Source organism: Macaca thibetana, chromosome 6 (genome assembly GCF_024542745.1).
Source record: "Macaca thibetana thibetana isolate TM-01 chromosome 6, ASM2454274v1, whole genome shotgun sequence".
Lineage (NCBI taxonomy): Eukaryota > Metazoa > Chordata > Mammalia > Primates > Cercopithecidae > Macaca > Macaca thibetana.
Window position 1 is genome coordinate 59098682 of NC_065583.1, and position 21779 is coordinate 59120460.

At 37.8% G+C, this 21779-nt stretch overlaps 2 protein-coding genes across 7 annotated transcripts in view; both read right to left on the reverse strand.

The window, feature by feature from the left end:
- Positions 1-21779, reverse strand: part of SNX2 (sorting nexin 2) — a 488692-nt gene that overhangs the window by 356321 nt on the left and 110592 nt on the right. The window lies entirely within an intron of this gene.
- SNCAIP (synuclein alpha interacting protein) overlaps positions 1-21779 on the reverse strand; it is a 147018-nt gene that overhangs the window by 14315 nt on the left and 110924 nt on the right. For all 6 annotated transcript variants that reach the window (XM_050795535.1, XM_050795538.1, XM_050795540.1 and 3 more), the window contains 4 exons: positions 18046-18159; positions 9066-9191; positions 5068-5237; positions 221-313 (listed from right to left, as the gene is read on the reverse strand). In XM_050795535.1, coding sequence (XP_050651492.1) covers positions 221-313; positions 5068-5237; positions 9066-9191; positions 18046-18159 — 503 coding nt within the window. The remainder of the gene's footprint in view (positions 1-220; positions 314-5067; positions 5238-9065; positions 9192-18045; positions 18160-21779) is intronic.

The following is a 21779-nucleotide window of genomic DNA, read 5'->3' on the forward strand; positions in this document are numbered from 1 at the left end:
TATAGTCGTGGAATGAAAAATAGCAGAATCAGAGAATAGAGTAGGTCTTCAGACTCTAGGTCCTGTGCCTTTTTCACTATGATTTCTCATTTTTATTCCCCTTTATAAGAAGAAAATGTTTTCTGTTGTCATCCTCTTAAAATATATCAAAGGAAGTTCAGAAGAAGGCTTAACAATTTAGGATACTTAAGAATGCTAAACAACAATGTGCTGGTATTACCTGGGTGAAGAAGGGAGTGACTTGCCCTCTGATTTCTGGGCTTCTAGAAATTGTTGGAGTTGGTTCTGCAGCGTGACACGTTCTACTGTTTGTCTGGGAAATCAACCAAAACACATGAGGTCTCTGATACTGGCTACTGCTATAAATTAGGGAGTATAATTTTTTTCCTAATAATTTCCAGTAAGTTGCAATAAATACAAAAGCCTTAAAATGTGCATAATCTTCAGTTCAGAAATTTTCCTAAGGAAACAATCAAAAGTACCCCAAAAAGATATTTATTGCCAATATTAATGAAAAACTGTAAGTAACCTAAATGCTTATCAGTAAGTCTGAGTTAACAAATTATAATTGTTTCTACAATGACAGCTATTAAAATGATAATATGTTTGAGTATCTATGGACATAGAAAAAGTTTTCCCACTTATGTCTATATAATGTAGATATAAAGCATAGTTATATATAAATATGTATATATGAAGTATACTTTACTTTCATTTAATAAAAAGGAAAATTACAAAATACTATTTGCAGTATACAATCTCTGACTTACTATACTTTAACTTGTGATTTTTCAAATTTACAATGATGAGAAAGTGATACGGATTCAGTAGAAACTGTACTTCGAGCATCCATACAGCCATTCTTTCTCACTTTCAGTGCAGCAGTCAATACATTACATGGGATATTCAACACTTTATCATAAAGTATGATTTGTGTTAGATGATTTTGCTAAACTGTAGGCCAATGTAAGTGGTCTGAGCACACTTAAGGTAGGCTAGGCTAGGCTATGATGTTCTACAGCTTAGGTGTATTAAATGCATTTTAACCTTGTGATATTTTCAATTTGTGATGTGTTTATTGGGAACATAAACCCATGGTAAATTTAGGAGCATCTATAACCTCATTTTAAAGAAAACTAACTCTCCATTTCCTACATGTGCATTTTTTAATATATATATATATAGAAAAATATGGAAGGATACACTTCAAAATGTTATATTTACTTTTCCTAAATTGTTTGAATTAAAGATTTTTTTCAATTAAAAAAAATTTCAGAGATAGGGTCTTGCTATGCTGCTTAGGCTGGACTTGAACCCCTGGCTCAAGCGATCCTCCCGCTTCAGCTTCCCAAGTAGTGGGCACTACAGATGTGTCCCGCCTAGTTTGACTTGACCCACATTCCTGTAAGATAAATTTTATGCTGTTTTAAGCCACTAATCTTGTGGTAATTTGTTACAGAGCAATAGAAAAAGAATTAAATATTTAAAATATTAAATATTAAATATTTAATTATTATTAATATTTAAAATATTAAATATTAAATATTTAATTATTATTAATATTTTAATATTTGATTTAAAATATTTAAAATAATTAAATACATAAATATATTAAATAAATATATCATCAATGTTCTTAAAATGACTGCTGTACTTTAGATATTGGGTGGAGGAAGCCCAATGTTCTCTTTGTTGAGTGTCACTGTGTATACTCAGCAACCATTAGCTGCCTAAATCTAATTCTGTGAGATGGGATTCTGCTAATACCCTTATATAAGCCCCAAGCATTTTTTTTGTTTTTCTCAGAAGCTGTCAGTTTTAGTCCAAACATTTCATCACTAAGACCAGAGGAGTCTGTGAACTCATTTTATCTGATTCATTCTTCCAGACTCACCTACTGACATGTAATTGCCTAATGTGGGAACCTGCAAGCAAACTTTTTCTTAAAGGGCCAAATAGTAAATATTTTAGGCTGTGAGCTAAACACAGTTGTGATACAATTGTACCACAACTTCTCAGCTCTGCCTTTGTAGCATGAAATCAGTCCTACATGATAGACAAATGAATGTGAGTGGCTGTGTTCCAATAACATTTTATTTATGAAAACAGCTGATGGGCTGGATTTGGTCCACAGTCTGTAATTTGCTGATTCTGGTCTAATGAAAAAAATAAAAACTAAAAATACATAAAAACATTCTACTTTTCCCACTCTGCCAGCTGGTATTGCATGTCACATGTTTTTAAGAAAAATATTTATTGAGGGGATAAAACAGATGAAGAAAGATTAGAGTTTGCTTTTAAAGGGTTTATTATGTGTCTTAAAGTGAATTACGACACAGTCAAGAAAAATATTTTGGGGTAATTGGGTTGACTGACAACTTGAATCCCAGGTATGAATGGAGAAGGAAGATTACTCTCTGGATTCTATAAAAGCTCTCAGGAAGAACTCATCAGCTCTAATTGTAGAAAAGAAAATATATGGGCATATGGCCACTGTATTAGTTTGATAGGGCTGCTGTAAGGAAGTACCACAAACTGGGTGGCTTAGACAATAGAAGTTTATTATCGTACAGCTCTGGAGGCTGGAAGTCTGAGATCATGGTGTCGGCCAGGCTGGCTCCCTCTGAACGCTGTGAGGAGAAGCTGTTCCTTGCTTCTCTCCTAGCTTCTGATGGTTTGCTGGCAGTCTTTGGCATTCCTTGGCTTGCAGATGCACCATCCTGATCCCTGCCTTCATGTTTACGGGTATTCTCCCCGTGTGCATGTCTGTGTCTAAATGTTCTCCTATTATAAAGACTCTAGTCAAAGTAGGACTCATCCTAATGAACTCACTGTAACTTGGTAACTTCTGTAAAGGTGCTGTCTCCAAATAAGGTCACATTCCAACATACTTTTTTGAGGGGGACACCCGTAACACCTAGACTTGTTGATTAGCACTTCAGTAGAGCTGAAGGTTGTCATTTCTAAATATTAACTATGTTTATTAACTCTGAGGAGTTGCTGAAGGTTGGAAAAGGCACTCAAGATTATCTTCCCCCAGAATTTTGGACTGGGAAGACTAGTGTTTTCCATCCTCTCTCCTGTCCTTGTCTATGTTATTGGTGTCTGGGAGCCCGAAGGGCACAGTGTACTGTGGCTGTACCAAGTTGATTTCTCCATTCACTTCTAGTTTTGCCAACTTCACTGAGATATATAGTAGGTAAAAGACTAGAGCATACAATGTAGCCTCCTTTAGTTCATCTTGTCATTGGCCCAACTATAGCTGTCCACAGCATTCTGCTCTGGAGACAACTGAAGGACTACAGTCTACTAGTACATATGTGTACTTTATCCCAGGATCACCAACTGAGAAAGCAGCCAAGACTTTGACTTTGAGCAGTTCACTAGTAAAACAGTGATTGTAGCTCATGAAAATTTTGTAGATTCCACGCTATGAAGAAGAAGGAGAATGTTTTGTGTTCCCTTCTCTGAGTATGAACCTTTAGAAAAAACACTCCATTGGATCATTTTAAAGTTCCTCTTTATGGATATGTCCATACATTACTAGAGGGAGTGGACATTAGTATAGCATTTTTGGAAAGATTAGTTAACATCTATCCACATTTCAAATATGTATGCCTTTTGCTCTAGCAATTCCTTTTCTAGGAACTTGTTTTTTGAAATATCTATACATGTTCATAAAGGCATTTGCACAGTGTGTTCACTGTGGGAAGATAGCTTACTGAGTTATTCATTTGTGTGCATTTTCCCTGTGATTACTTTGAGACCTTGAAGTTTACCTAGCTCACCTAACCTGGGGAAGTTTTGTGTAACTAGGCAAAGGATGCTTGGCAGTAACCCCATTTTTTCAAGTTTCAAATTTTATTTTATTTTTTCTAGAAGTAATAAACTCATTAAAGAAATTATTCTAGTATTGACAGGGGCAGGGGTAGAGGGGCACAGAGACTTGTAGCTCGAAAGCAGAAGAGTGGAAGAAGAGAGAGAAGGGAGATTTCCCCAAGCTTAGAGAAGAGGCAGAGGGTCCAAGGCCTTGTCATATTTTTGCATGGATCATAGTTAATCGAGGTCTTTCACCCAACCAAGGCTTTTTTCAAATGAACTCTATTCAGAAAAAAAAATGTGTGTGTGTGTGTGTGTGTGTGTGTATAAAACTTAAAGATAAGACTCTTTTCCCTCTAAAATTTAATTTTTAAGATTTACCATCCTAATCTGTCAACATTACTTTGAATACTAACTGATTTTCAGGAAACCCTCCCCAATCTGGCAACTATGTTTAATGGGTGAGCTTTTCAAGGGCTGACCTTGGTTCCCCTCAGGCAGGTGCTAACTCCTTAGTCCTTCAACTTGCCGGAGACCTACCTGATGACCTTTCATCTGGGACCTCTTTTTCTAAGCATATTATGACAATCTCTCAGAAATACTCCCCTGACATCCAGACATGCCCTGGTACCAGTTTAATAATCTTATCAAGGAAAGAACTGACTGTAGTTAGTCATGGAGCGTTTTAAGTAACTTCATGCTGACTGAGCACTATTTTTTATTCTGAGGATTCATGAATCATCTGATTAATTTTTATAGGAAATTTGCTGGTGATAGTCACCAAGTTATTTATCTGTAATTTCCCCTACATCTTTTTCTTTTTGAGAAAACTGGGAAACTGGTCCATCTCTAGCCTTTTCCTCTCTCTCATGTTCTTTATGATTTCCTCAAATATTAAGGACAAAAGTTTGGAGATGATGCCTGTGAGTGCTTCCGGTGCTCTGTAATCTGGCCCTGATGTGTGAACACAAAGAGAGGCTCTCTCTCCTTGCCCACTGGCTTAAATTCCCTGCTTTGGGAACTTGCTGTACATTTTACTGTTTAGACATCATTTTGCCTCTGCAGAGATGGCATCTTTAGCATGAAGTCAGGCTGTAAGGACTTCAGATGGAAGAAGAATAGAAGAGGAGAATGCAGGAATTCCCTGTACAACTGGAAAGAAGAGTGCTCACCACAGCACTGGGCTGAAGCCTAAGTACAACAATAATGAGTTAGACTTGGTTCTCATGCAACCAACAGGCCACTTACTCCTTTAGCTGCTTGGTTAACTTCACCACCTGAGAGGCCAGCGACATGCAGGTCTCCACCACCACCAGGTACCTGGAGCACAGGGTGTGCCCCTGCCGCTCAGCGCTCTGGGAAGGCTTTTCCCCCGCGTGGTTCTGCATGGTGACATTTGCTCCATATTCAACCAAGGTCTGTCAGAAAATGAAGAGACATGTGTATCAGGGCATCTCTGTACACACGATTTTTTAATGACTGTAACAGAATGTTGAATAGTATGAAGAAAGCCTCTAGGGATCTTCCAGCAGTCGATATCACACACCTCCCTTCAGAGTCTATGATGATGTAGCAGAGCCGGTTCTACCACTACCAATGCCCACCTGCAGCCTACATAAGGAGAGGGCTGGGAAAGAGAGGAGGAGGCTGTCCATAGTGTGCTCTCCTTTATGAGACACGCAGCGCAGTCTTTGTGGTGGGGAGTTCTGCCTCTTGCCATGGTTGGGCTCCAAGAGAATCACTCATAAAGTCAGAGATGCCTGTAAGAGGGGAAGACTGGAATCTTACCTGTTCTTATTTGCTTGGGCTCTAGTAATTGGATTTGGTCTCTGGTAATTGGTTTTGGAATAACACCTGTTTATTTGTTGCTGAGCCCATCTGATCAGGAACAAAAAGAACGGGAGAGAAATGACGTGGCTGAGAGTGGGGAGGCTGTGAAGTAACCCCCACCCTCCCATGATGCGCCATGGTGAGGGCATGTCTGTGGATTGAGCAGGCTTTGTAGAAGAAAGCTTTGTGTGAGCTTCTTATCACCCTGTTAATGAGGAGAGGGTTCTCTGGCGACGTTTGGCAATAGGGTACCCCAGAGGTGGAGAGAACTGTATGGGGGAGGAGGGAAAGGCTCCAGAGGGCCCTCTGAAGACCCCACCCATGGCACTCACTGGAGAGTCAGCATCTGAAGGTTGCCACAGAGGGCATCAGTGACCACAGCCAGCCAAAGAAGCAGGGACAACTTTCAGGGAGGTTGCATGCCTTTCCCAGTTAAGCAAATAGACATTGGACTTTTTCTCTTCATATCTCCTCCTTATCCTTGACACTACAGCCCAGAAGAGAGAGGGGGATAGGAGCTAAAGTGGTGTGTAAAAAGGCATGTCTCACTCCCATTCCAAGTCCCTTGAATCTTGAGTCTAATCTGGGTGGGAAGGAGAATGCTTTGAATCAGAAGTAAGACTGAGATTTTAAAGTGGCTTGGAGTAAATTTTAATAGTCATAAGAAAGGACAAAGTTATGGAATCTGGCCAAGGTACCATTAGTTGTGGTGAGACAGAAATTTGATGGAGCATGGTTGAAATTAATAATTCAAAAAAAAAAAACCACATCCAAACTGTTTTGTGTCCATACTGTGATATTATTAGATTCCATAAAAAGTTATTACATCAATATTAATCAACCACTACAATCTGATAGATTCTTTGACAATATTATGATGAGATTGCAAACCCGGATTAATTTGGGTAGTAGACAGTATGTTCCCCTAAGCAATAGTTGTAGTATTTAAAATTTTAGGCTACTTAGACTGAGAGGTCATTAAGGAGCTTCATTTTCCTTTTGGTTTATGATCACTCACCATGAAAGGTCAACTCACCACAAAGCCATTGCCACCTACCTCACAGGAGTGTCACAAAGACCATGTCAGTATTGAGCCCTCAGAGCTCTTGAAGAGATGCAATACAAACACACAGTGTTATTACTCCCCTTTGAGCCTAACCTCTGCAGTTTTCTTTCCATTGTTTTCCTTACTCAGTCCCCTCCCTCACCTCATAGGGTCCCTTGCTCACTCTCAGTCTCTTATCATTTTTTTCTTTAAATTTCACACCCAGTGGACAGACCCCCTTCCAAGATTATCCAAGTTTCCACTTCCATGATGTCCAGTGCCAAAAATATCATTTGTGTGTAAGTGGAGTGATGAATGCTCTAAAAGGAAAGACTATCTCTCTTCACATATTAAAAAGAAAAATAAGTAAAATCTCACATAGCAATATTCAGCTGGCTCTCTTTGGCTTTAGTCATTTCTTAGCTGATTAAAAGTTTGTTTCAAGACTATTAAATATTAGAGTGCTTTGTTAAATAGAAAAGCATATTTTTCAATGGTTATTCAATCATATTTCCTTTAGAAAAAATGCTACTCCTTTAATATTTCTGCAGAACCTGGTAAGAATTTAAATTTCTCTCCTATACTCTCCAATTTCATATCACGCTTTTTAAAACTTGATGCCTTAAATTAGAAGATGTATGCTTTCCCAACAATAATAGAAAAACTTTCAGCTATCTGGACTATTTCCTATCAAGTTAGTTCTCCAAACAGCAGTTCCATGTGAGTAGGCACTCTAGAGAGATTTCTGCTATTATCTCTGCCTTTTGTTTTCATAAATCTCTTGCTTTTTATATTTATACTTTCCCCATATATTCTCCTGTCATTTCCCAAGTCTCCCCTACCTTCCCGAGCAACTAGTTCTCACCTCTCAGTTTTCTGTTTTGGATACCATCTATGTTGCACCCAGGAGGGCCTCAGTAAGTACCTGTTGCATAACTGAGCACACTGAGTTTGCAACATAGGAAAATAACACACGTGTAAGCCAAAAAACCCCAAAAACAAAAAACAAACAAACAAAAAAAAGAGTGCTGCTTTCTTAAAGGTAGAAAATGTATTAAATGTTATATACACACAACATATTTTGAACGGTATGAACTTGATGAGGTAAAAGTCTTGTCTCTAATCATGACCTTCAACTATATGTTGTCAATTTCCCTATCCTATATATCATATAGATATGGCAATAAATTCACATATTTTGGGTCACTTTCAATGATAATAATGGTATAATTGATCTGATTCTGGTAATAATGATTTATGTCTGTAAATAATATTCTAGACCAAGTCTAAACTTTGACTTTGTTTCCAATTCAAAGCCTTTCCTTTCCTCACATTGTCATGCCTCTTCCACCTGCTACTCCTCCTTCAGCTATCCCCTCTTTTTGCTCTGTCACTGAGGGCGTTCAACATTTTCTAGGTGGAAAGATCTATTGGGTCTTATGTTCACATATACTCCAGACACCTGGAGACAGACCCCTGGTGGGCTTTCCTGCCATGCACTACTCGGACGGCAGCTCCGGGTTTGGCCCAGCTTCATGCAGCTCTGCATTCAGCTGAGGGATGAGATGCCATCTCTTCTTCCCATAGGAACCCCACACTCTCTAGGGAGCTTTCTTGGAGCACCCTTCATGTGACTCGGGGCAGGGGGACGAGACTCCTTCCCCTCTCCTGTGGCTCAGCTCCCCAACTTTTTGACATCATTGTACACAATGAACATGACAATATTTAGAAGGCAAGTTAGGGTAAAAAGATAAGGCTACTTGACACTGTTGGGTGCAGTGATTGGACAATCAATGCCCTGGGTGGCCTGCCCAAGGGCTGAGAGGATCAATATCTGAATCCACTCCCACCAATTCTGGACTTTTTGAATGCATTTGAGAAGCTCAGTCCTACTACAGAGAAAGGGGGAACCACAGCATTGTCTCTCTAGTCTACGACTCCCTACCACAAAGAATTCTAATCCATTCCTGAAAAATCCGTCTTATTCTTCACATATCTGGAAGGGTGAAATTTACTAGTGAGTGGAAAAGCAGCCTGCCACGTGAAAGACAGAGATGTCTGCCTGGTAATGGTTTCTCTGGTGCCTTGAGAACACGGGGAAATTTAATGTGTATTGTCCTCAGCACTGGGGTTTTAGAGCAGTGATAAGGGAGCAGGAAAAGTCCTTTTCAACACTCTGGGACACTGAAAGAGAAACTCTTAGGGATATTTATGCCTACATTTGTGTGGACTTCTCAAAATAATTCCTTATTGTCTACGACCATGCAAAAGGTGAATTAATTCAGACATTCTCCTAGTGAACAGAATTTTAATGTTTTGTTTAATATTTGATATACTCAATTCTCTTTGCAAAATAGCAGGGCCTGTGTACCTGTATGCATCCAAGGTAGCCATGCTGTGAGGCTACATGAACAGCGCTGTTGCCATCCTGGTCTACTTCATCCAACGAGATGCCCTGTTCTTGCATAAACTGAAGAAGCCATAGAAGAATCTTTTCCTATAAACACAAAGACAGTTGGAATTCATGTAATATCTGGCAGAGAAGTCAGATAAAAAGACAGAGGAAAACAATACTCTAATTTGTGAAGCTTGGGTAAAACCAAGTTTACCGTAGCAAGAGAAAATTCTCATTCAGATGTGAATTGAAAATCCTTGAATCTCTGACTGAAATGAATGAAAGAGGATGACAGAGAATTTTAAGAGCAGGAAGTTCCCTTGGGAGTGCTCTTCTTTTACTTATCTATTCTATAGATGGGAAGATAGGTTTGCAGGAAGATTGAGTGCCTCATCCAAGGCACACAACTAGACAGATCCAAAGTTGGAACTAGAATCCATGTCTTTTGATTCCAAGGCTCCCAAGGCAATGTTCTTGCTGCTGTGTTATACTGCCTGTAGGCTTCAAGATGTTACCATAAAACCTTGAACTACTGAGAACTAGCTTATACTTTTAAGTTTATAATTCTTCAACCATGCCTTTGTAATCCACACCGCTTGCAATCAATGGGCTTATAAAAAACAGGTAATACCTTAAGTTGCCAAGTGTAAAATAAATTCATTGAAATAAAACCAGGACCCTCTTGATTTTCTGACCAAGTGTTGGTGGTGTCTTAAGGTAAAGATTTCTCTTCTTTCATGTTAAAGGAAGAGAACAAAAACTTGGAACACAAACCTTTCAAAAGCAAAGACATAGAGCAATCACAGTATGTGTTGTCATAATCTGTTTGCATTTTACCCACTGAGTGTTTTGTGGTATTTTCATGTTATGCTTGGCCTTTGGAGAAAGCAGGGGGATGGGATTTCACTGTTTTAAAATAGAAGAATTAAATATAAAGTTAAAAAAAATATGAGAGTGGTAAAAACAACAGCATGAAGTTTAGTGGGTGGAATTTGACATTTAAAAAGACGATCATGTGTTTGAAATAACCTTGAATTTCTTTCTTCTTAGCCTTTTAAAAGATTTTTTTTTGCAGTTATTTGCTCGGACTGGTCATGAACTTTTATACTTTTCTGGATTAAATTTGCCTTCATCTTCTGAACATGCCAACTAATCTGCTAAAGGAATGTTGGGATAAAAACAGCCAAATCCTTTAATGTTTCACCCCTTATGTGGGGGAACAGGGCGCTGTTTATGAAGGTATCTTGACATCAGGGACAGACTGAACATTTGCACCATACTTTTTCTAAACGAGCCCCAGGGAGTAAGACCCCTAAAGAGCATGATGAGAACAATGTAATCTATGTCTACAACCTTCTAAGAAGGCATCCCAGAAAGCAGGGTGAGTGTTAACTGCAAAAGCACACAGACCTTGTGGGAACTGAAACCCTCAAGGGTCCCTAGAGAATGAGATAGAAGCAGAGCCTGGAGCTATGGCCGGGAGTTAGAAGTTAGATAAGGATATGCTGCTATGCTTAGCCCTCTTCTTCAAAGGCAAACCTAGAGAAAATTGGAGCTAATGTTTGGACCAGAGCAGGTGATGTTTCATTTGCATAAGGTAAAAGCAGTTCCTTTGTTTTTTCTAATTAGGTAGGGGAAAAATATGGGATTACTGTTTTTTTTTTTTTTTTTGAGATGGAGTCTCGCTCTGTCGCCCAGGCTGGAGTATAGTGGCGCGATCTCGGCTAACTGCAAGCTCCACCTCCTGGGTTCCCACCATTATCCTGCCTCAGCCTCCCGAGTAGCTGGGACTACAGGCGCCCGCCACTGCGCCTGGCTAATTTTTTGTATTTTTAGTAGAGATGGGGTTTCACCGTGGTCTCGATCTCCTGACCTCGTGATCCGCCTGCCTCGGCCTCCCAAAGTGCTGGGATTGTAGGCGTGAGCCACCGTGCCGGGCCCTGGATTACTTTTAACTGGACATAGATGATTATACCATATGATGATCTTAACTCCTTAAAAATCTGGATGAATGGAAGTATCTCAGGATAAAATACATAACCAACTGGTTGAGGTTAATGGCCTAGACATGGAGCCTGCAAGAGGACAGGCTAAGGTACCTCTATCAGTGAAAAAGATGGCCCTACCATGGGCAGAACAAATTCTCTTCAGTGGGTCATTCTCAAACTTGTGATTTGGTTTGCTTCATGATATTAAATCACGGACTCCTAAACATGTGGCGAGGAGAGATTTTAAAGAATCATCCAATTCAAAAAGCCTTATTTTATAAGTCAGAAAACTGAGGGAGAGGATAATGATATACAGCAAGTCCTCATGTGATGGCATGGATAAGTTCTTGGAAATTGCGACTTTAAGCAAAATGAAGTATAATGAAACTAATTTTACCATTTTAGTTCCTATGACATATTTCTGGTCACAAAAACAGCACCAAACTTCTAAATAAAGACCAAAAACTTCTAAAGTGAAACACTGAAATAAATATGAGCTATACATACATTTAAGAAAGACTAATACAAACGAGTAAGATAATTATTTATCTGATCATTCCAGTTCATGGTTTGGGTGGCTGGAGTCCATCCTGGCAGTTCAGAACACAAGGCGGGAACTATTCCTGGACAGGACACCATCCTAACACAGGGTGCACTCACACCCACACACATTCCCTCACGCTAGGACAACTGAGACACACCAATTCACCTAACGTGCACATCTTTGGGACGTGAGGAGAAACTGGAGTACCAGGAGAAAACCCACGCAGAAATGTGGAGAATGAGCAAACTCCACAGAGACAGTGGCCCTGGCTGGGAACTATTTTTTTCTTCTCATCAACATTATAAGAAGATGATGTTTAAAGAAATCAGGTTAATTTAAGGACCTGCTATATTCTTGATATTCTAGAGACTTCTTTCTTCAGCAAGTAAAGCTCAGAGGAGTTCAAGATATTGAGAAGTGTTTTACATGTATCTTCTTGTTAGATGTAATTCCATATTTTCAGGCCCCAATGTTATGGTGGGTATGTCTATTCCACATGCACAAAACATGCCCTTTATTAAAATCACAGTGCTTTAGTTTTAGTAGTGGGGTTATAGGCAATGGAGGGGTTATAGGCAATGGAATACTGCACGTCATAAGAGTGGGAATGTTCCCATTGTGGAAATCTGGGGGAGAGTTTAAGACCTTGGACTTTTCAGGGACTTGATAATCTGGGAGAACAAGACATATATGGTCTGTGTGAGCCAAAAGTTACTTTGGCCCCTGAGGGGTCTCCAAGTCAGGTTCAACCTATATTGCTACAATAGCCTGACTTCCCTTCTTATGAAGGCATGGATAACTCTTCTTCCTTACAATGAAAGATTCTAACCAATTCAACATGCAAGACTTACATAAAGAAAGAACCATTATTTGATTGTTCAGAACAAGACAGGTTTTGCCTAGCACCTCCAATCACCTCCAATCCAGTCTTGGGTTTTATGTTGGACAATTTAAGAATAAGCATAAGAATTTAAAATAAGAAGTGCAATTGGCCTGTCCACTGAGATATGATATGGAAACCAAAATCTTCCATTATACGATGCAGAGAAGTACTCCCCCAAATGATGGGTTGACTATATATCTTGTCTTCTAGCAACAAACAATTTAGGGTTTTTGAGGGGAACATGGAGATGGCTAGAGTCTCTGGTTTTGGTAAAAGCATATTTAATATCTGCTCACAGACAAATCCTGCCCTGATTCTGGGGACCATGCCTGTGGAGATGCACAGTTCTACAATTCAAAGTGACTATCTGAAAATACCTCCTAAGAAGGGCAAAACAAATATGGCTATTTTCTCCAGCTAAGAGGGTGCTTGTTAATGTGAATGTGTATTAGATACATTTGTAATGGTGTCCCCCTCCCCTCTTAGCCCTTCAGTGTGTGTTCTCTCTGTGTATGTACACGCAGGAGATGTTAAAGGACGGCTGTAACTTCAGACCTCCATTTTCCCATAAGTATTGCTTTCAGAGAATATCTAATGAAGTCACATGGATGAAGATTTCTGTATCATTTGTTTCCCAGAATGCCTCTCCAACTTACATTTCATTGTCCACCCACATATCCATCTATCCATTCAACCTTCATCTACTGACTGAAAACTCCTCTCATGTAATTTTCCTCAGCAGTTTCCTCTTCTGGGGATTTTCTGCTGTTTTGCTAACCTGTTGTAATGTTGTATTTTATGTGTTCCTAAGGGCAATGCAAGTTGTTTAAAGAGGCAATTATCTCATGTGATTTATGAGATTTGCTGGACAAATTCTAATAAAAAATGTACTTGAGAAGTATGTCACAGGTTTATTGCTGGTATCAATAAAATCTCTATAGTGTGTGGCAATCCATGTTTTAAAGGAGTTAGCTTTGTGATCATAGATTATCAAATCTAATATGCCATCAATTACAAGATTTATTCCAGTTTTTGAGATGTAAAAATGTAAAAAATAAAGGTCAGCAATAATTTTATAATATCATGTATTGTAACATATACGTAGAATCAAAAGATGGTAAATGTGAAATAAAGTCCATCTAAGAATTGATTAAATAAGTTATGGCCTTAATAATTCCTTTGCAAGTTTCTCCTATACATTACTAATGGTAAAATAAGTAAACTGAATAATACTGATAGGGATAAAAACAATAAGTTGGAGGACATTCAATAGTCATAACAGCCGACATTCATCTAGTGCCTAGTATGGATTGGGCAATGTGGCTTTTCTCACTTAGTCCTCAGATTAACACTGTGAGGAAGATTCTATTATTTCCGCTTTACAGATGAAGAAACTGAGGTCCAGGGAGGTCTATTCTTTTATTTTCTCTCTTAAAAAAAAACACAAAAGAAACAACTAAAATATCTAACCCATTGAACTAGTATAAGTGGTAAGGTTACGATGACAATGGAGAGTTTGCCATATGAACCAATGTTCTTCATGACTCTGTTTTCTGTCTTTTGAGTATGGATATCCACAATTGCACATCCCCTTATGACCCCTGACTCTGTAAAGGACGTGCTCCCTTTGTGCCCCTTGAGTCAAAGAAATCAGAGTTAACTGCCTGTCAAGTCTGTGGGTTTGTGGGGCTCCTTGTCAGTTATGCTTTGTCAAGATCAGAACTTGGAGAGCAGATACATGAGTGCTAATCAAAGACTTTTCTATTTTGCTTTCATCTGCAATCGCAGCATTTTCAGTACTGTCGACTTACTTCCCTATGACAGTAAAACAATAAAGGCAGGGGAATATTTTTCCTTTTTAAAGTAAATTGTGGAAAAACAACAGTAACATAGCCTGTGGGAACACCCCCATCACCAGCATGTCTACCACTGCTCATGACCATTTGCAAGAACTGCTCAGCCTTTTCTTTTTTCAAAAAGTGCCCTTAAAAAAAAATCTGTATTAGGGCAAACATTTAAAGTACAGAATAATAAATACAGTGTAGGCAAAGGTGCTCTTAGTAAATGTTCAATACCATGATGCAGATTGTTTCTGTGGAAGAATCTCCTGACTAAAAGTCACATGAATGATTCAGAAACAAAAGGAATCACAGGTTTGATGTTGAAAGTAACATAGAGTCCACTGGACTAATGACCAACGCAGAGTAGGCAGAGGCTCCCAGGCAGTGGAGGGCAGGAAGCTGTGCTGGAAGAGCCTGGAAGAGAAAACCTGAACCTTCACGTTTGAATAAAACAGCCCAAGTTACAAGGCAGTAGCTTTGAATTGAGATAATTCCATCTCAATTGTTTTGCCAGCAACATCTTCCTCAAGGGCCAGCAAAGCAGGCCTATCTGAGGACACTCCCTGCTTGTTTCTCGGGTGTCCCTGAGGCTTCCACCTTCACATTCCCTGTGGCTAGTTCTGCTAGGTACAGTCAGGCAATGAAATAATTGCACCCTCTGAGACTTCATGTGTCAAGATGAAGAAAATCAATTCCTATCACCCAGGGATCTATCACTCCAGGAGACCACTAAAAATTGTTGGCTACCCTGCGGTACTAGAGTCTTTAAAGGTAATTTTTACAAGAAAAAGGACACAAATTGGGAGTCACGTGGAGCCCATTCTTTAGGAATCTATATGAAGGGCAGAGAGCAAGTAAAATAAACCAAGAGAGGAATTTTCCTCTGTGCTATCCTTTCCAGGGGCATTTACTGAAGAAACAAAGCCGGGACACACTCAAATGCCTGCTGGATGTAGAAAAACTTGCATGTGCTGAATCCATTAGAAAACTGTTCAATAACAGTCTTCCTTGTGAAAATATTAGGCTTGTAATGGTTCCAAGTTCAGCATCTCCACAGGTTATCTGTTACATAAGTGGCTGTGGCGGATGTAGGATGGCTGGACAGCATTTGCAGTTCTAATGGGCTTCTACATTTTTCAGTTGGGTAAGAATGATCTCCTAAGGGCACTGCTGGACTGCCCCCCTCAGAGCTGTACTTTAGGTCATAAAAAATGCATATCATCTTGAAATAACAACCTGAGTATTGATACTATCGTGAAGCAAACGTTTGACACAGCTCTTCAAACAGGTCACCAATTTCCATATTTTCCTCTAGTCCCACCAAGTAAGTCACACTGTGACCCAACCAGTCCCAGAAAAAGGGCACTTTATTTTGTTCAGTCCCAATAGCTTCAAAATTATGAGAAACCTGCTGTGAGAGCTGAATAAAGAAACTGGCATATATAATCAACATTTCCCAAGACAAAGAATGCCGAATACCCAATTATTTACTTAGAGTCTCAGAACGGCCATGTAATTCTTTCCTCCTTTTCTTTGGCAAGCTCTACCAAAAGTGCAGGCAGCCTTTCCACTGATACTTAAAATTCCTTTTTAGGTTTTAATATAAGCAAATGAAATCAGGGACATGAAATAACTATTCACGCAATTAAATAAAACTCTGTTTTAGACTCAAAATGATTAGGAAGATGAGTATTGATCCAATTCTTCTGATCATTTGAAAATCCTATTCTCTTCTTTGCCAGTATAGATGTTCTTTGACTTACAATGGGGTTATGACCCGATAAACCCATCCTAAGTTGAAAATATTGTTAAGTAGAAAATACATTTAATACACTGTAGGGTATTGGTTGTTTACCCTTGTGATCACGTGGCTATTGGGAGCGTGGCTGCCATGGCCTAGCATCACAAGAGTATCATACTGTATATCACTAGTCTGGGAAATGATCAAAATTCAAACCTGATGTATGGTTTCTACTGACTGTATATCTCTTTCACACCACTGTAAAGTCGAAAAATCGTAAGCTGAACCATTTTAAGTTGGGGAGCATCTGCATAAGCAAAAAATGGCATCCTTACATCATGCCTTATTAACCACTAATCATTGTTTTCAGGACACTGTGGATGGGAACTAGGGAGTACAATGCACAAAGAACACAAAGTATAATATTTCAAAGACAGTGACTTTTACAAATTTTAATGTTGGGCCTGCTCCTTTCTCCATTTCATAAATTTGGTACAGTTGCAAATTTCTTCAGTGAGTAGTGTGAAGTACTCCAAATATTATAATGTATTGTTAGATAAAACTGCAGAAAAAAGTCTTCTTCAGCTGTATCAGTGCCTCTACAAACAATTTGCATACATTTTCTATACAAATGGGGACAAAACAGGATCTGGCCCTGAAGTGAGAGAACCTGAGTTGAAATCTAGTCTTTGCTCTTACTAGCCATTAGACCATGTGCAAGTCATGTAACTCTCTTTCTTCAGACTCCTCATCTGTGGAATGGGGATAAACACAACAAGCTCTCACAGGGTTGTTTTGAGGAATAAATTAGATAATGTACACAAAATCCAATGGCATGGTGCCTGGCACACATAGGAAACATTTTACATGTGTATATATAACATATAAAAACATGTTTTTATGTAATATATATTACACACACACACACACATTAGTAGAAGTTACCACGGCACAAAATAAACTATCCCTAAGCATGACTCCTGCTAAAGACAGACTACGGTAATAGTGTTGTCTACTTTTTGAACTTGAGATTGTCATACTTGAAAAAGCATAATCTCTTGTTGACAATGCCACAGTTTACTTCTACTGGGAAAGTTTATGAAGCCAAAGGGAATACAGTTAAATGCATGAGAAGCAATTTTCTTTGCCACAAATACAATTAAATCTATTTTAACACAGTACTATTATTTTTAAGACTGAGATTGGTATTTTGTGGTTCCAATTTTTAAAAAAGATAATTCACAGTCACATTCTCCAAAGGGAGGTAGTAATTTTTCTTTTTAACTGCAAACACTGGATTGTGATCTGTGTACACAAATTAATGTTGGGATTTTCTAATGTGAAAATTGATTGCAATGGAGAGCCATCTAGTTAGTGTGCTTACTCATCTTTAATTGAGTGAGACTGCCTTGATTAATATCTTATAAAGATTTTCCTTTTAACTTTGGGTTCAAGAAATGTATCATTGTTCCTTTTGATAAATGTTAAATGTGTTTATTGTAAAAAATTTGGAAAATACTGAAAAATTTAAAAAAATAGAAAATCGAAGCCACTTGTACTTCTCCTCTGAGTGATAACTACTATAAACGTGTTGTGATATATTTCTTTTTAGTATTATTTTCTATTTCTCTTTATCTCCAAAATTCAAAGTTGGTGCTAAATTATAGGACCAGTTTTATATCATACATATTTGTTTAGTACTATATAATGAACATTTTCCCATAAAATGTCATCAATGGCTGCAGCTTCATTATCCATCATCTGTCATAGAGTATTTATTTAGGCTGTTGTAAACTTTTTTTTCATTAAAAAGAAAACAACAACAAATATCATTAGTTATATACCTTTGGATACATTTTCTATGATTTCCTATGTTTGGATTTTGATGGACTAATAATAAAAAAGTAGGAAGATTATATGGTACATAAAGGCAAGATACTTAAAAAAACTCCTTCATACCTGGCCATAGCAACCTGCGTAATGAATAAGGCTTGGAAAATCCTTAGAACAACTCAGTTCTGCGATGGCTTCTGTTTCACTCACCATCCAGCGCACGCACTCCAATTGACCATTCTAGGTTTTAAAAAAGAAAGAGAGATGGAAATTCAAGGTAATTCAGGTTTGAAAAACACATTGAAGATGGTAATTTTACCAAGGAAAGAAATCATATAAATTTTGGCATTTATATCTGGCTTAATATATTTATGATATAAAGATATCACTTATTACATTCCTCATCTGTGGATTTGGCTCGAAATCAATTGCAGAATTTTTATTTAAGTTCATTTTCATAATTGTAATCAGTTATTTTAAATTCACTTTAGTAAGGTATATTTGTATACTATAAAACATAATCTTTTAAAGTATACAGTTTGATGTATTTTGACAAATATGTATACTCCTGTAACTATAACTTCAATCAAGACAAAGAACATTTCCATTACCCCTAGAAGTGTTCTAGTACTCTTTGGTTATTCTTTGGTTCTCACCCTCCTCACCTTCGTCCCAGACAACTGATAAGATTTCTGTCACAATAGATTAGTGTATGTACTCTTGTGTCTGGCTTCTTTTACATAGCAGGCCTTTGGGACTCATTCAAGCTACTGCTTGTATCAGTAATTTATTCCTTTTCTCTTGCTGAGAAGCATTTCATTGTAGAATTATACCACAATTTATTTATCCAATAACTTATCGATAGACATGTGGATTGTTTCGACTTACGGGATATTATTAATAAAGTTGCTATGAATATTTTTTGTGAATACATGCTTTTATTTCTCCTGGGTAAATAATGGAATTTCTGAGTCGTATGGTAGCTGTATATTTGACTTAATAAAAAGCCATCAAACTAGTTTCTAAAGTGATTGCCCACTTGACATCACCACCAGCATCATATGAGCATTCTAGTTGTTTCAAAACTAAGCCAACACATGGTATGGTTAGTTAATCAGTATTCTTCGATTAAGCTTCATAAGATGCACAACTGTTTTCCAATCCTCAAATAATCATATTTGTTAATGAAAAATCAGTAAACTCATATTTGAAATTAAAAATTTCATTAAGGGATGTGGTAAATATCTTAATTAGTAAAATACTAAACAATTTTAAAAAGGGAAATTATCTTTTATCATATACAAATAATATATCTATGGACACAGAAAGTAAAATATCCTCAACTTTTACATTTTTAAGGAAACCAACCCTCTTGACCTTTAGGGTCAAGTAAAAGTAGGCAGAAAAAAAGAGTAGGATTTTCTTATAGTCGTTTATGAGGATTTTTTACCCTCATAATTTTTAAAAAATTTCTCATAATTTTGACAAACTTAAACCTCTCTCAAAAAACAATCAAGTCATGTAAATAGCTACAATATAGTCCATACATATCTGCAGAAAATGTTCCCTACCACTTATAGAGCAGTATGATATATAAACCCAGATATATATCTCCTAGTGATTAAAACCCAGATTGTGATATGGATTTAAATCTTAATCTGCCACTTAGTTACAAGACCATACACAAATTACTTTACCTCTCTGATACTCAATTTTCTTAACTGTGAAACAGTGAAATACCAGGGATAATAGTAACTACCTCATAGAGTTACCATGAAGATTAAATGAGATAAAGCACGTAAACTTACTAAGCAGAAAATACTTGTTACCTTCTATTAGAATGCTCTCTTAGATCTCACAATAACTCTGTCAGACAAATGAAACATTCAACTGCCTTCCTAGTTTGCAGCTTGTGGGATTTTAGCCCAGGAGAAAAGAGGTATGGTTGGCAGGGAGCCAGGGGAGGCTTCACCAAGGGTAGCATTTAAATTAGTAGAATAGGATTACTTTCTCTTTATTTTAGAATTCTATCATTTAACTGCTCAAGGGTAAAAATCTATTCTAAAAGGAGGACAATGAGGTAATCTGCTCATTCTTCATTTTATTCCATTTGGATAATAGAACTCCCAACTATTCACATGCAGATTCTATTCTCTTGAGGTATTTGCCCTGGGAGGTTGGTCTGTATGAGTTGGCTCCCTGCCCCTCTGGTTGGATCTGGCTGATGGAGAGCAGTGGCAGATCAGGAAAGGAGAGTGCATCTGAGGCCCTCTCTGTGGGGTTGCCATTGGCCAACTGAGTCCCTTAAAAAGCTCAAAAGTAAGCTAGTCCTTTGTACTCAGCCCTCTCTACCTCAAGTTCTTATAACCACTCCTTTCCCTTTCCCAGTTTTGGGGAGGTAACCGTGTACTGGTTGCTAAATAAAGACCCCATAGTATTGCACTTTCCTTTACGAATTCCCTTACCCTCAACCATCCTTTTATATATAATCCATTAATTACACACTTTCCTTAAATTTCACAATTGGAACATGCCAAATGTTTCCTACCAGGATTAAAAACAAAAAACTACTAACACACTAATACAATGTGCTTCATTCCTCTAAATGAAGAAAGGAATAGCAACCATACTGATCAGTATGGGTATCAGTAAGGTTATGTGTTTGAAGTCATGTTATTCCCAAATGGACACTTGGCTTTTTGGCTTAATCAAAAGGACTGAATGAGAAGTGAAAAGGGAATTAAGATTATTTCATTCCTAGACTAAGTCTTAAAATAACTTCTTCTTCTCTCCTGTTTTAGAAAACAGACTGCTCTCACCTTTTAGAAATATTTCTTTCCAATTACTTTACTTAATCATTTCTAAAGAAAACTCAATAATACCCTGAACTCCTACAGTATCTACTTTTGGGTATCCCAGAAGTAGTCAATAAATTCTGTACGTAACTGGCAGAATTTATTATGTTCCATTCCAGGAGTTTAATAGTGAGGGAGATGTTCTTAAGCCCTGATATGACTTCAAAGCCCCTGTTCTCAGGTAATCTTTCTATTTGATACCTTATCCCTGACTCTGCTTCCTGTCAGCCAAGTCATATTATGTTAGCAGCTTCTGTCTAACAAAGTTGGTACAAATGGAGCCCTCAAAACTGTGCTTAATGAGGTAAAAAAAACACCACTAGTTGTTTACTGGTGTTCAAAACAAGGTCCTAAAACAAAATGATGACTCTTTAGGACTCTTTCAATGTCATCAATGTTCATCAAAATACACTGAATGGACTGAGACAAAATATGTGTCAGGACAGATTTCTAAAGAGGGGAGCACTTGTTACAAAATATTTGTATTTACTGCTTTTGTAAATTCTAGAATAAAGGAATAGAACATTCAAATCATTGCCTGGAAGTAAAGTATGAAAAGCCTGAGACCTCAAACTTGTAAAAGTTTTTGAGTCTTATGGGTTTGAAATCTTTTTGATTAAAAGGAAAAACAAAACTGCTCTTTAAGTTTGCACACTGACTGAATGATGGCGATCTTATGTTGACAGTAGGAATATAAGAATGAATTAACACTTAATATGGATATCATAGAAGGTGTTTACGCTGAAGACTGGCGTAATGACCACTAACTTTCTTATGTACCTTCTACTCAGAGATTTTTAATCTATCAAAACAAGCCCTAGGGCATATAAATTTAAAAAAATTCTTGTCATCTACCTATATAAATAATCTACCATTAGGAAGACTAATGAGAACTGCATTTTATAAACACTAAAACAGGACGGCAAATCTTAACACTCATTGGCACTGCAAGAATATTTTATTCATCACTGACACATACTCACTGATGCCTACAGGACTCTGTCA